Consider the following 13,240-nt stretch of genomic DNA (forward strand, 5'->3'; position numbering starts at 1 on the left):
TCAGTGGACAACAGATGGATAGATGGAGAGGTCAGTGGACAATAGATGGATAGATGGAGAGGTCAGTGGACAATAGATACATGGATAGATGGAGAGGTCAGTGGACAATAGATGGACGAATGGAAGACAGCTGGAGGATGGGTGAGTGGAGAATGGCTGGCTAGCTGGATGATGAGATGGATGGATAGAAGATGGATAGGTAGATGGGTGGAAGATAGATAGCTGGAGGATGGGTGGGTGGAGGATGGCTGTCTGGTTGACTAGATGGATGGATGGAGTGTAGATAGATGGATAGGCGGTGGATGGATGGAGAATGGGTGGGTGGAGGATGGCTGGTCGGCTGGATGACTGGATGGATGGGTGGGTGGAGGATGGCTGGCTGGCTGAGGGCCGGTTGGTTGGCTAGGTGGGTGAATGGATGATGTACGGATGTATATCTGTATACAGGATGGGCGGGTGGGGGACGGCTGGTTGGCTGGATGACTAGATGGATGGATGATGGATGGAGGATGGATGGATGAATGGATGGATGGATGGATGGAGGATGGGTGGTGGAGGATGGGTGGTGGAGGATGGCAGGTTGGCTGGCTGAGGACCGGTTTGTTGGCCAGGTGGGTGAATGGATGATGTATGGATGTATATCTGTACAGAGGATGGGCGGGTGGGGGATGGCTGGTTGGCTGGATGACTAGACGGATGGATGGAAGATGGATGTAGAATGGATGGATGGATGGATGGATGGAGGATGGGCAGGTGGAGGATGGCTGGCTGGCTAGCTAGCTGAGGACCAGCTGGTTGGTTAGGTGGGTGAACGGATGACGTACTGATGAATATCTGTATAGAGGATGGGTGGGTGAGGACGGCGGGTTGGCTGAGGGCCAGTTGGTTGGGTAGGTGGGTGAATGGATGATGTACAGATGAATATCTGTATAGAGGATGGGTGGGTGGAGGATGGCTGGCTGGCTGAGGGCCGGTTGGTTGGCCAGGTGGGTGAATGGATGATGTACAGATGTATTATCTGTATAGAGGATGGGCAGGTGGAGGATGGCTGGCTGGCTGAGAACCGGTTGGTTGGCTAGGTGGGTGAACGGATGATGTACGGACGTATATCTGTCTAGAGGATGGGTGGGTGGTGGGGCAGGTGGGCAGGCAGTTGTTTGTGAGGCATCTTTTTTGCATGAGGCACTGTGTGCTTTATGTTCTGTGGTCTCACATCGTCCTCCCTGGGCTCCCAGTGAGACAGAACTCACGTGCTGCATCAAATGAAAGTGAGGCTCTCACACCCCCGTGCAGAGGTGCAGGTGGAGGCTCAGAGCTGGGCTGTAAGTCCAGCTGGTGTTTGAGCTCTCTCTCTCTCTGAATGCTTCTTAGCAACAAAACAAGTCCTTCCCCGCAAACAAAACCTCACAAAAATCTAAGGACCATGCCACTGCCACACTGTGTGTGCAGCAGCCACCTCGCCAGCCTTTCCCCAGACGGGGTTCAGCTCTGTGCAGCAGCCAGACTGTGGGAGGTGCCCAGCCGTGGTGGCCGCTGTGCTAAGTGCCTTCGAGAATTCCCGGAGCTGGTTAGAGGAAAAGGCTCTGCACCCCTGGGCTGCCACAACAGCGCTTCACGGAGGCATCCCTGCCCAGCAGCCTCCAGGGAGGGCCAGCTCACTCTGCCCATCTCTGCCCGGGATTGAGAAGAGGCCCTGGAGAGCCTCATCCCCAGCCCTGGGGAAGGGTGGCCAGGCTTGAAGACAATGACCCCTGCAGAGCAGACAGGACTGAGAAAGGATCGTGGCCAGAAGGCAGAGGTGAGCAGGGTGAGGTGACGCCCAGGCTCCACCCAGCCGAAGAAAGCGGTGCCTACTTCCATCTGTCTCCTCGGAAGGAAGGTCGGCGTCCTCGTTCTTGTCATCTACTGAAGGCTCTTGGGAAGGCATGACAGAATCCTGCCGGAGAGACGGAGAGACGGCAGCATGACCAAGTGCTGGAGCAGGTGTTACAAGGTAGCTTCTGTAAACACTTCGTGACTTTTTTTAATTAAAAACATCTTTTTTTTACAGACAGGGTCACACTCTGTCATCATCGAGGCTGGAAGGCAGTGGCATGATCACGGCTCACTGCAGTTTCAACCTCCTGAGCTCAAGCAATCCTCCCGTCTCAGCTTCCAGAGCAGCTGGCACTACAGGTGCGCACCACCACACCTGGCTAATTTTTGAATTTTTTGTAGAGACGGGGTCTCACCATATTGCCCAGGCTGGTCTTGAACTCCTGGCCTCAAGTGATCCTCCCACCTCGGCCTCCCAAAGTGTTGGGATTACAGGCGTGAGCCTCTGCACCTGGCCACTTCAAGACTATTTATGATTCAAATATTTACACATTACAATGGTTATACTGTAATATAGTATATAAAAATCTATGCTATTGTACCAAATAAAGACCATAAACACTACCTATGATTCTGCAGACAGAGATGGCCACTCAGTACTGTAGACCAAGTGCTTTCTACAATGGGATCTTTTGCACAATGCTTGGTCATCTCTCCTGTCCCAAAGCTGCATCCTGGCAGTAACCAAGCATCAGGGGGCCATTCTAAGGGCCTCTGGGTTCTGCCTGCAGGTGCATCATAATGGTGTTGCCGGTACTGGCGGTCAGTTGGGTGGCAGCCTCTGGCCTCCCTCTGCCTCTAGCTGACCACATTTCTGGGGCCGGTCTCATTTGCTTATGCTAAAGTGGACTCATGGGGTCAAAGGGCATTACAGGCTTTTTGGCAGATGCAGCTGAAGGACCTCTGGAAGGACTATGCCAATGCATGCACCAGCCTGCGTGACCCCCCATCCCTGTGCCTGGTGATCCTGGGGTGACACCCTGATCCAGACTCTGTCTTTATCCCGTAATAGAGGAGAGGGCACGTCACCCCTACAGGCACCTTTCCTCCCACGCCATGGCAAGATGCAGACGAGCCACCCTCCCCAGAAACACCCACCGCAGTGGGGCCCAGGGAGCTGAGTGTTCGGTCCAGGCCTCGACCCCGTTGTTCAGCGAGACGCAGGGTGCCATGCGGAAATGCCAGAGGCAGCCTTCAATAAGGAAAAGCCAACAAGGCCCCAAAAGGCCTTGCTGTGGGAGGTGCTTCAAGTCCAAGCACTCGGGGACGGCAGAGGGAAGGTGCCGCCCTCACCACAGGCTGGGCATGGCTTCCCAGGGAGGATTCCCGGGAGAGGCTCCAGATGTCCGGAGCCTCAGCGTGCCCAGTGCTGCTGAGGTCAGACCTGGCTTTCACCTCCACAGTCCCGAAGAGCTGGTTCAGGACTGGAGCATGAATGAACCTTACCCCCGCCCCACTGGGCAGAGCGTGCCAGGTCCTACCTGAGACTGTCACCTGAGCCTCATGCCCCAGTGAGCAGAGCGTGCCGGGGGCTCGTGGGTGCTCAGGAAGACGGGTCCTACCCGAGACTGCCGCCTGAGTCTCACGCTGCAGCCCAGAGGTGGGACAGCACCACGGCCCCTCTTGAAGAACCCAGGGTCACCAAGGTCTGCTTGGACAATGGGCTGGCAGCCATGCCCTGGCCCCGCCCATGCTCCCTAGGGGCCACCCAGCCCTGCAACTCACCATATGCTTCCTGCAGGTCAGCGGGACGAGGCCGTGGCAGCGCTTATGGACCAGCAGTTTGCAGTTGATGCACCTGTAGCCTTGCCTCGCGAGGCCCCATATCCTCTCGCTGCACTGACCGCAGTATGCTCTCTGCAGATGGGAACAGAGCGTCAGGCCCAGGCCACGTTGAGGGGCCAGCGGAGAGGGCAGGCAGAGCCTTCCACACCTGTACCTTCTCAAAAGAGGACACTGAGCCGGGCAACAGGCGGCCCCGGCACCTAGTCCCTTCTGGGCGCCAGGCTTGCCCAAGCTCGGTAGCCTCCCCTTGGGTCCACCCCAAGGTTGGGGGAACCAACAGCCCCAAGGAGAGGCCTGGAACCCTGCTCTGCATGAGAGGACACAGGGGAGGTCCCATCGGGCAGAGGCGACGAGGTGCTGCTTCAGGCAAGGCCCCCTGGTTTGCAAGGGCTGGGGGGCTGCAGCTCCTGCTGGGCTCTGTGTAGGGCAGCCTGGGGTCCTGTCTAGGGCTGAGCAGAGTGTGGGGCACCCCTCTGCCTGATCTTCATTCAAACAGAACCTCCTCCCGACAGTCTCAGAGAAGGCAAACTCGGACCACAAACATCTCGAACTGCTACACCACAGCCTGCAATTATCTTAGTATTCTTTGTTCAGTATTTTTCAAGATTTTAAATGATCCTTCTTTATTCTTCACGGTTATGAACAATTCGAAAATGATGGCAATTATCAGCTTGTTTGGCAACATTTTCACAAACTTTTTTTTTTTTTTTTTTTTTTTTGAGACGGAGTCTCGCTCTGTCGTCTGGGCTGGAGTGCAGTGGCCGGATCTCAGCTCACTGCAAGCTCCGCCTCCCAGGTTTACGCCATTCTCCTGCCTCAGCCTCCCAAGTAGCTGGGACTACAGGCGCCCGCCACCTCGCCCGGCTAGTTTTTTTGTATTTTTTAGTAGAGATGGGGTTTCACCATGTTAGCCAGGATGGTCTCGATCTCCTGACCTCGTGATCCGCCCGTCTCGGCCTCCCAAAGTGCTGGGATTACAGGCTTGAGCCACCGCGCCCGGCCTCGAACTTTTAAATGTTATGAAAAGCATGACCATGAATGTTGCCAGCAGCTGCTTGGACATTTTCTGCCTTGCCCAAGTGCCCGAAGGGTTCCTGGGAGCAAAGCATCTACACTGTCACCGCGTGCTCAGAGTCTCCAGTTTAGATTCTTTCCAGACATAACCCTTTCATTTGCTTTTTCCTCTTTTACCACTTTTCACGAATTTCCTTCCTATTACAGTTTTACCTCACACCTGAGTGAAGAGGAAATACAGTGTACTCTGAACGGCATGAACTGAATTCACGTGAGGAAACGGGACCCTCAGCACGTGTGGGCACCAGGTGCAGCTGAGCAAACGGGGCTCACACCCCCTACGGGACCCTCCTGCTCATCAGGAAGAGCCTGCTCGGGACACCAGGGCCCGGGGACCCTTCCCCCGCCCACAGCCCGCTTGTTTGGGTGGGGACAGATAACCAGCACCTAGGACAGTGCCCAGCACACAGCAGGCATCAGGTAAGAAAACATACGTGCATCATCGCTTTCAACTTCTGTAACAGGAAAAAGGAGCTGACTCCACATCCTCTGCCCATGCTACCTACCTCAGCCCGGCCATGACAGAGCCAAACCAGGACCGTGGGCTCTATCCGAAGGAGGGAAGGGTGAGAGGGGGCATCCCACGCGAGACCTCTGACTCGGGGCCAATCTAGCTTAACGCCGGCACTGGGAGTTTTGCCCCAGTTGGTACCCGTTGGATGTGTGGACCCTGGAGTTAAAGGAGGTGCTTCGGCTGCTGAATGTGTGGACCTTGGAGTTAAAGGAGGCAGGCTCTGCCGCCCAGGTTCAAGTGATTCTCCTGTCTCAGTCTCCTGAGTAGCTAGGATTATAGGTGCCTGCCACCACATCTGGTTAATTTTTTTTATTTTTAGTAGAGACAAAGTTTCACAAAGTTGGCCAGGCTGGTCTCCAACTCCTGACCTCAGGTGATCTGCCCACTCCGGCCTTCCAAAGTGCTGGGATTACAGGCATGAGCTACAGCACCAGGCCTCCCTGCTCATATTTTCTTTTCTTTTTCTTTTTTTTTGAGATGGAGTCTTGCTCTGTTGCCCAGGCTGGAGTACAGTGGCATGATCTCGGCTCACTGAAACCTCCAGCCCCCTGGTTCAAGCTATTCCCCTGCCTCAGCCTCCCCAATAGCTGGGATTGCAGGCACCCACCACCACACCCAGCTAAATTTTGTTGTATTTTCAGATGAGATGGGATTTCACTATGTTGACCAGGCTGGTCTCGAACTCCTGACCTCAGGCAATCCTCCTGCCTCGGCCTCCCAAAGTGCTGGGATTACATATGTGAGCCACCACGCCTGGCCTCCTGCTCGTATTTTCCATGACCCATTTTCATGTTTTAGACTCTTACCTATTCTGATGGTTGGAGCCCCTGTCTGGGCTTTTACCAGCTTGGGCTCAGGATATCCTGCTTCCCACCGTGTTTGGTGGTTTTCGATTGCGAGCTCAAATGCCTGATTCATTTATCGGCGGGAATTCTTTGAGGCTGGCTTGAAGGGGAATTGCATTGGCCTCTGCCAGCCACCTGAGGGCACTGCTCGGAGCAAACCTAACAGGCACTGCAGCTCCTGGGTGGCATCTTCTGCTATCCCTTCCCCACCCTCACTCCATAGCCTCTTCTCCAGGGTCTCTGTCCACTCATGATAAAGGCCAAAGTCTTGGGCTGTCCACCTAGCTGTCCCTGTGGCTCTCGTGCCCTGTGCCACCAGCAGAGGGCTCTCCAGCAGCCACCGCTCAGAGACGTGGCCTGCCATGGTTTATACTCCACATGGTAGAGTGGGTTGTTCACAGCAAAAGGAGTAGCAAACTCCAGACACGATTCCCACTCTTGCTTGTAAAAATAATGCTGAGCTAGATCTTCTCCATACACAAACCTCCGAATGACGGGTGATTTCTTTTGAAGACAGGCAAGATGAGAACATCGCCGCACATTTCCTGCGTGATTTCCAGAGAGTAGGGTCCACGTCTGCCCCACATCCCCAGGGTTGGCAGACCCCGTGACAGCAACCCTGGGCTTTAATTACCTTTTTGTTGTTTTGTTTTTGTTTTTTGTTGTTTTGAGGTGGAGTCCTGCTCTGTCGCCCAGGCTGGAGTGCAGTGGTGTAACCTCGGCTCACTGCAACCTCTGCCTCCCGGGTTCAAGCAATTCTCTGCCTCAGCCTCCCGAGTAGCTGGGATTACAAGAACCCACTCCAACGCCCGGCTCATTTTTTTGTATTTTTAGTAGAGATGGGGTTTCACCAACTTGGCCAGGCTGGTCTTGAACTGCTGACCTCGTGATCCACCGGCCTCGGCCTCCCAGAGTGCTGGGATTACAGGCGTGAGCCACCAGGCCCGGCCGACTTTAATTACTTTTAACACCTTCAATGTTGACAGAGAAAATGTCTCGTGTTTCCCTGATCACCTGCCTGGTCACCTGTGGAGGTCATGCTGTCCTCATCTCTAAGGACAACTCTAAGGTTACTTCCTCAACCACTCACACCCGTTCTGCTTCTGGGTCCCAGCATTTACCAAAAGCCTTTGTGTAGGAGCTCTCTAATCCTAAGTGTGAGTTGTCTGGATCTCTTCTGGGTTTTATGTGCTACAAACCCTTTTCCTATATGATTTTTGTATTTAATCTGGAAACTAAAAAAATCAATCTGTGTGGCTGAGTCTAAAGACCCTCTGGTCCTCACTGCCGGTTTTTCTCCAGAGATCTACATGGCTTCTAGACTTCTTTTTTCCATTTATTTGAGACGGAGTCTCACTCTGTCGCCCAGAGGCAAAATGTCGGCTCACCGCAATCCCCGCCTCCTGGGTTCAAGCGATTCTCCTGCCTCAGACCCCCAAGTATCTGGGATTACAGGCATGCGCCACCACGCCTGGCTGATTTTTGTATTTTTAGTAGAGATGGGGTTTCACCATGTTGGCCAGATGGATCTCGAACTCCTGGCCTCGAGTAATCCACCCATCTCGGCCTCCCAAAGTGCTGGGATTACAGGCGTGAGCCACTGTGCCAGGCCCTGTGATTTTTTTTTAACCTCAATCCACCTGCGATTTACTGTGATGGGAGCCAGCAGGCTGGATTCCTACCCACCTCACCTCCCCCCCAACCCCGTTCCTGGGCTGATAATTAACCAATCGCCTCCTCGGGATTTACTGCAGGATCCGTTCCCTCCTCCGCTACAGGAAGTGCTCAGTCCTGCAGGGCCCAGGGCCAGCTCTGACCCAGCAGTTCTGACCCACTGAGTGGGCTTCCCTGTCCCGAACCATCCTTCACGGGGAAGGCAGCCCCTCCTCACCTTCTTCTTCAGAACCTCGCTGGCTCTCTCCCTTTGGTTCCCCCACTGAATGCTTCCTTCTCAAAGTCCAAGGGCAGTCATTTCAAGTGCACATAAAGACCCAGGCAGGGAGCCCAGTCCTGAGCGACTGATGCCCACTCTTTCATCCTTGGTTCACCAACAAAGAGGATAGAAAAGTCTCTTCTCCTGGTGCTTGTTCCCCTTTAAGTCTTACTGATTCACACAAAACCAAGTGCTTCCCTCCTGAAATGCCCCTTTTAAGTGACAGTGAAGGTGATCTGAGTGGTCCTGCAATTAACATGAAATGGGCGCTACATGGAGCAGCTCTAAGGTCCGGGCAGAGAATGTTACGAGCAGACGGCGAGATCAGAGCCTGGGCACAATTAGGTGGGAACTGGACAGGGTGAACTGCAGGGCAGCTGCCCTCCCTGAGCAATCGAGTTGCAGGCTTTTGGGCCACTCTTGCCTTGGCCTCTGTGTTTGTGAAACTGGCTCGTTCACATGCCCAGGAGGGCTGCACTAACACGGCAGAGTGGAGCTGTAGTGGGTCCCCCTGCCACCCATTCCTCCGGTGTCCGCAGGAAGGAAAGGAAAAGCTTTTGCTCACTGGTGGTGGGAAGGAGAGGGTCACTTATGGCCTGCACCTGCTATCGGCAAAACGGACTTTTCTCCTAAAAGCTGCACGGTGAGAGGCCAGCACCCTGTGCTGCCTGGAGCCCTGGCCCATGTCGCCGGGTGAGTGGGTTCACTCTGGGCTAATCCGTCATGCAGAATGAGGGAAGAGACAGATACAGAAGAGGCCATGTGGAGACGGAAGCAGAGGTGACTGGTTCCTCTGTGAACCCAGGAACAAGGCTGCCCACAGCTACCAGTGGCTGCGGGAGAAGGAGGGCACGACCCTGTGGCACTGTAACGGGTAATACTAGGCGCCAACTTGACTGGATTGAAGGATGCCTGGAGAACTGGTGAAGTATTGCTTCTGGGTGTGTCTATGAGGGTGCTGCCAGGAGACTGGCACTTGAGTCAGTGGACTGGGAGGGCAAGACCCACTCTCAGTGTGGGTGGGCGGCATCCAACTGGCTGCCAGTGTGGCTGGGGCGAAGCAGGTAGAAGCGGGTGGGAGAAGCAGTTTTCTCGGGTCTTCTGGCTTTCATCTTTCTCCCATGCTGGACGCTTCCTGCCATTCGTCCTGCCCGTGGACATCAGATTCCAGGTTCTTTGGCCTTTAGACTCTGGGAATTATTAGTGGTTTGCTGGGGGCTCTGGAGCCTCTGGCCACAGGCTGAAGGCTGCACTGTCAGCTTCCCTGCTTTTGAGGCTTTTGGACTCGGACTGAGCCACTACTGGCTTCTTTCTTCCCCAGCCTGCAGCCGGCCTATCGTTAAGACTTCGCCTTGTGAGCCCGAGGGCCAATTCTACCTAATCAACTCCCTTTCATGTACATGCATCCTATTGGTTCCATCCCTCTGGAGAATCCTGACTCATAAAGACACCTTCGTTTTGGACCTCCAGCCCCCAGACTGCGGGAGAGTGAGTTTCTGTGGTTTAAGCCACAGCTTAGCGGTGCTCCGTTCTGCAGCCCCAGAAGGCTTACACCATGTGTCCTCAGAGAAGGTGGCCAGGGTGGGCTGGGGTGCGGACAGGATCTCTGTGCTGCAACCCTCCCTGGCACCATACTCCACAGATGCCCCCAATGTGGCCACCTCCAGCCACACTTTCCTGAGTCCCAGGCCAAACTGCCTGTTCACTCACACTCACCTGCCCTAAGCACACAGCCCACAGCCGCCTAGGCTCCCCATGTCCTGGTGTCCCCAGCCTCGTCCTCAGGGTCTCCCAGACACTGGTTGGACTCTCCCATGCCTGCCACATCCTCGGTGCTCGTGGCATCTCTGTACTGACGTCCCAGGGAGTATGATCAAATGCCTCCTCCTCCAGGAAGTCCTCTGGGCTCTCCAGGCAATGTCCAGGTCTTCCCAGCGCTGGCCTACTGATCTCCTGGAGCCTAGTTCCCTCCACACCCCTCTTCAGTCACTCAGGAGCTTGTCCTGCATCCCCACCTGTGTCAGCCCCAACAGAAATGGGAGTCCAGACCCATTCTTGCCACATGACAGGGACTGAGCACACACAGGGGCGGGAGGAGTGGCTCACATGCACAGAACTTCTTGATAGTCTTAGAGGGCAGACCACAGGAGTAGAAGGTGGGGCAGGTGACCTGAGGTCGCGCCAGGAGATGGAGGAACCAGACGTACAGCAGAGGTTGACACGTGAGGCCATGTGGCAGGTGGGTGTGGAATGCAAAGGTAGCTCCAGGGCCACTGCTCCTGATGACGAGGCAGCCTCCACGCAGCTCTCTCGCAGTGACACACGTCCATGAACCCCCCTGCCACCATGCATTCATCGTACTGGCTTTATAGGGAGGGAACTGAGGCACAGAGAGGGCGGTATGGAGGCAGAGAGAGCAGAGGGGCTGGGACTGAACCAGCACGGAGTGGCCATGGTGTCCCATCATGCTGGAGATGGCTGCTGGAGGCCACCTGTCACGGGGACAGACTGCAAGAAGCACGGGCTGGCCAGGCAGTGGCATGTGATGGGCCGTCAGGGGCTCTGTGTGGAGGCCCGCAGTGGGGACAGGCCCTGTATGCTTCTACCCACCCCCAAGACACTCCCTGTGTGGGACAAACTCCAAGGCCACCAAGGCACCCCAGACACCTCCCCTTCCACTGTGAAATACAACAATTACAAAAGCATCTGAATCACCCATTTCCTAAGAACTAGAAAAGCATCACAAAGAGAAACAAGGGAAGTAAGTTAAGTGTCCTCTGGAAAGGGCCCCCATGGTGGCCGTTGGAAAGACAGAGACCCAAGTAGGGATGGGGCTGAAGGAGCTTCCGGGGTTCATGGAGACTCTTGCAGCCAATAGGAACACTGTGTGCAGCTAAAAACACACACCCTGGCGCCACGTGTGGAATGCGGCCGCTCCACTCTGGATGCAGGCAGGCTGGGGCCTCAGGCCAGCGAGCCCTGAGCCCTGGTAAGAGTCACACAGCCAGGCAGACACAGACAGCATTCACTGGGCAGCCACCACGCAGGGAAAGGCCCGGAGGGCACCTCCCGCCTCAGACAGCCCTAGTCAAAGCCTCATCCCCGCACCAGTGAAAGCATTTCTGCCTCAGACAGCCCTAGTCAAAGCCTCATCCCGGCACCGTGAAAGCATTTCTGTGACCCTGCCCTCGGGCGCCAAAAAGAGCCGAGCCTGGGCTCAGCAGGATGTGCTTTCCCCTCCTCTCTCTTTGCTTTTAAAAGTAACAAAGGGCCCCTTGAGGGACTGGTCCCGGGGGCCACTCACCCTGTTAAAGCGCTTGGCTTGGAAGAGATGGCCGTTGGCACGGTACAGCTTCCTCCATCTTCTGGCTCCCCGGCGGTAGATGGATTCTGGAAAGGACAGGAGAAAGGCGTAAAGAAACAGAGTGGCGGCCGCGAGCCCACGCAGGGTGCAGCTGCGACAGGCCACTTCTGTCCAGGTGGTGGTGGCTGCAGCGTCCTCCCAGGCAGGGAAGGTAGGGCTGGAATGACAGCCTCCCGGCGGCCGCTCTCTGCCCCTCCTCACATGATCCTCATGGTGTCACGGCCTCGGCGGCTGGAGACAGAGGCCTAGGTGAGGATGGAGCCAGGTGTCCTCGCAGGGCAGACAAGATCCACCACTGGACGGCCGCTGGCTGACAGTGGAGCGGTGAAGTCGCCCCAGGCCTGGCAGGCTGGGCTGTTTGCCCCCGCCTGTTTTCCTTTCCACCCTCTCCTCCCCAGGCAGCCCTGTGAAAAACAGGCTTTTTTCCACACAGGGACAGTTCAAATGGGCCTCGATATTTACACATGACTGTCAGAGGAAGGAGAGTGGACGCCACACTGGAGCCCGAGCCAGGCTACGATGCAGAGCGTCACTGACTTCACCTCAGCAACTCGTCAGACACAAGCGGCGCGAGGCCCAGGGCTCTCCAGGCGAGTTCCCTTTAACCTAATAAATCTCAGGGCAGGAGAGCCAAACCAACCGTGCCCCCGTTTCCATTCGAAGTTACCAAAAACATCATCTTTATAACATGCATTTGACAGTCCAGCCCATGTGGACTGTGTCTCCTACGAAAAGTGCCAGCACCAAGCCTGTAACCAGACGGCTGGTCTTGTCCTTCTTCAAAACCGTGTCTCGCTTTGCTTCTCCAAAACGCTTTGAAACGGATGTGTGTGTAAACAGAATCTTTGGAAACGTAACGTACAACGGGAAGCTTTGTGCTTTTATAAAATTCCATCATAAAAGCGACTTTCATGAACCAAACGAAAGTGCCACGAATATATTGAAGTGGAAATTGTAACGGAATGTTTTTAAAACAGGCAAATGACTAGCTCTGGCTGGAAACTGCTGAAATCAGGCCACAAGGATGGTAAAACCTGCTCCTCTTCCTTTAAATATTCAGTGCGAGACCAAGAAGTCAGCGGTCCCCCAGGAGGGCAGGTTAAACAGGCCTCGCGGCGGCGGGTGGTTCAGCCCCCCCAGCCCCCACAAGACGGCTCGGCATCCCAGTACCCTGGGGCACGGTACGGGGTTTGACAGAGGCCTGGTGACACCAAAGGCCCCTCCGGCCACAGACGCGACCCCCAGCACGCCTGAGGCCAGGCTGGGGCTGTGCAGCCTATGCTCCCTCCACATTCCACCCACCTGCGCGCCAGGCCTGGGCTCCACAAAAGGCGCAGACCCCCGGGGACGGCCACACTTTCGGCCCCTGCGCCCCTCAGCCCTGAGGAGGTCGGGTGAGCGCCCACGTGGCTCTGCCCACGACGACAGGGCGCATCCTGCCCTAACCAGCCCACAGCTGGTCCTGGCTCCAGGAGTCCGCAGGCCTGACTTTTCCCCTCGGGGGGCGCTCTGCCCGCCCAACAACCCTCTCTGAAGAGAAAAAGAGAAGCGTGTGAAGCGGAGAAGACGGAAGCACTGTGGGCCACGGACACAGCGGTACACTGCTTGTTAGGGAGGGCCGGTGGCGAGTCGAGGGACGGACGCACAGCCAGGGACGGAGCCGAGGGACGGACGCACAGCTGGGGGCGCAGCCGACAGCCGGATGCACAGCTGGGGGTGGAGCCGAGAAATGGGCGCACAAGCGCCGGGGGACAGCAGAGTCCAGGGAAGGACGCACAGTGGGGGGCGGAGCCGAGAGGCGCACGCACAGCTGGCGGCGGAGCCAAGGAATGGGCGCACAGCCGGGGGGG

At 56.0% G+C, this 13,240-nt stretch overlaps 1 protein-coding gene across 3 annotated transcripts in view; it reads right to left on the reverse strand.

The window, feature by feature from the left end:
- The window catches only part of PRKCZ (protein kinase C zeta), a 145,645-nt gene that overhangs the window by 46,149 nt on the left and 86,256 nt on the right, over window positions 1-13,240 (reverse strand). For 2 of the 3 annotated variants that reach the window (XM_023215135.2, XM_023215136.2), the window contains 3 exons: window positions 11,331-11,416; window positions 3,601-3,732; window positions 1,855-1,936 (listed from right to left, as the gene is read on the reverse strand). In XM_023215135.2, the coding sequence (XP_023070903.1) occupies window positions 1,855-1,936; window positions 3,601-3,732; window positions 11,331-11,416 (300 nt within the window). Of the gene's footprint in view, window positions 1-1,854; window positions 1,937-3,600; window positions 3,733-11,330; window positions 11,417-12,692; window positions 12,800-13,240 lie in introns of those variants that run through there. The other variant, XM_023215137.2, reaches the window with a different exon arrangement.

Source organism: Piliocolobus tephrosceles, chromosome 1 (genome assembly GCF_002776525.5).
Source record: "Piliocolobus tephrosceles isolate RC106 chromosome 1, ASM277652v3, whole genome shotgun sequence".
In the NCBI taxonomy this organism is placed as follows: domain Eukaryota; kingdom Metazoa; phylum Chordata; class Mammalia; order Primates; family Cercopithecidae; genus Piliocolobus; species Piliocolobus tephrosceles.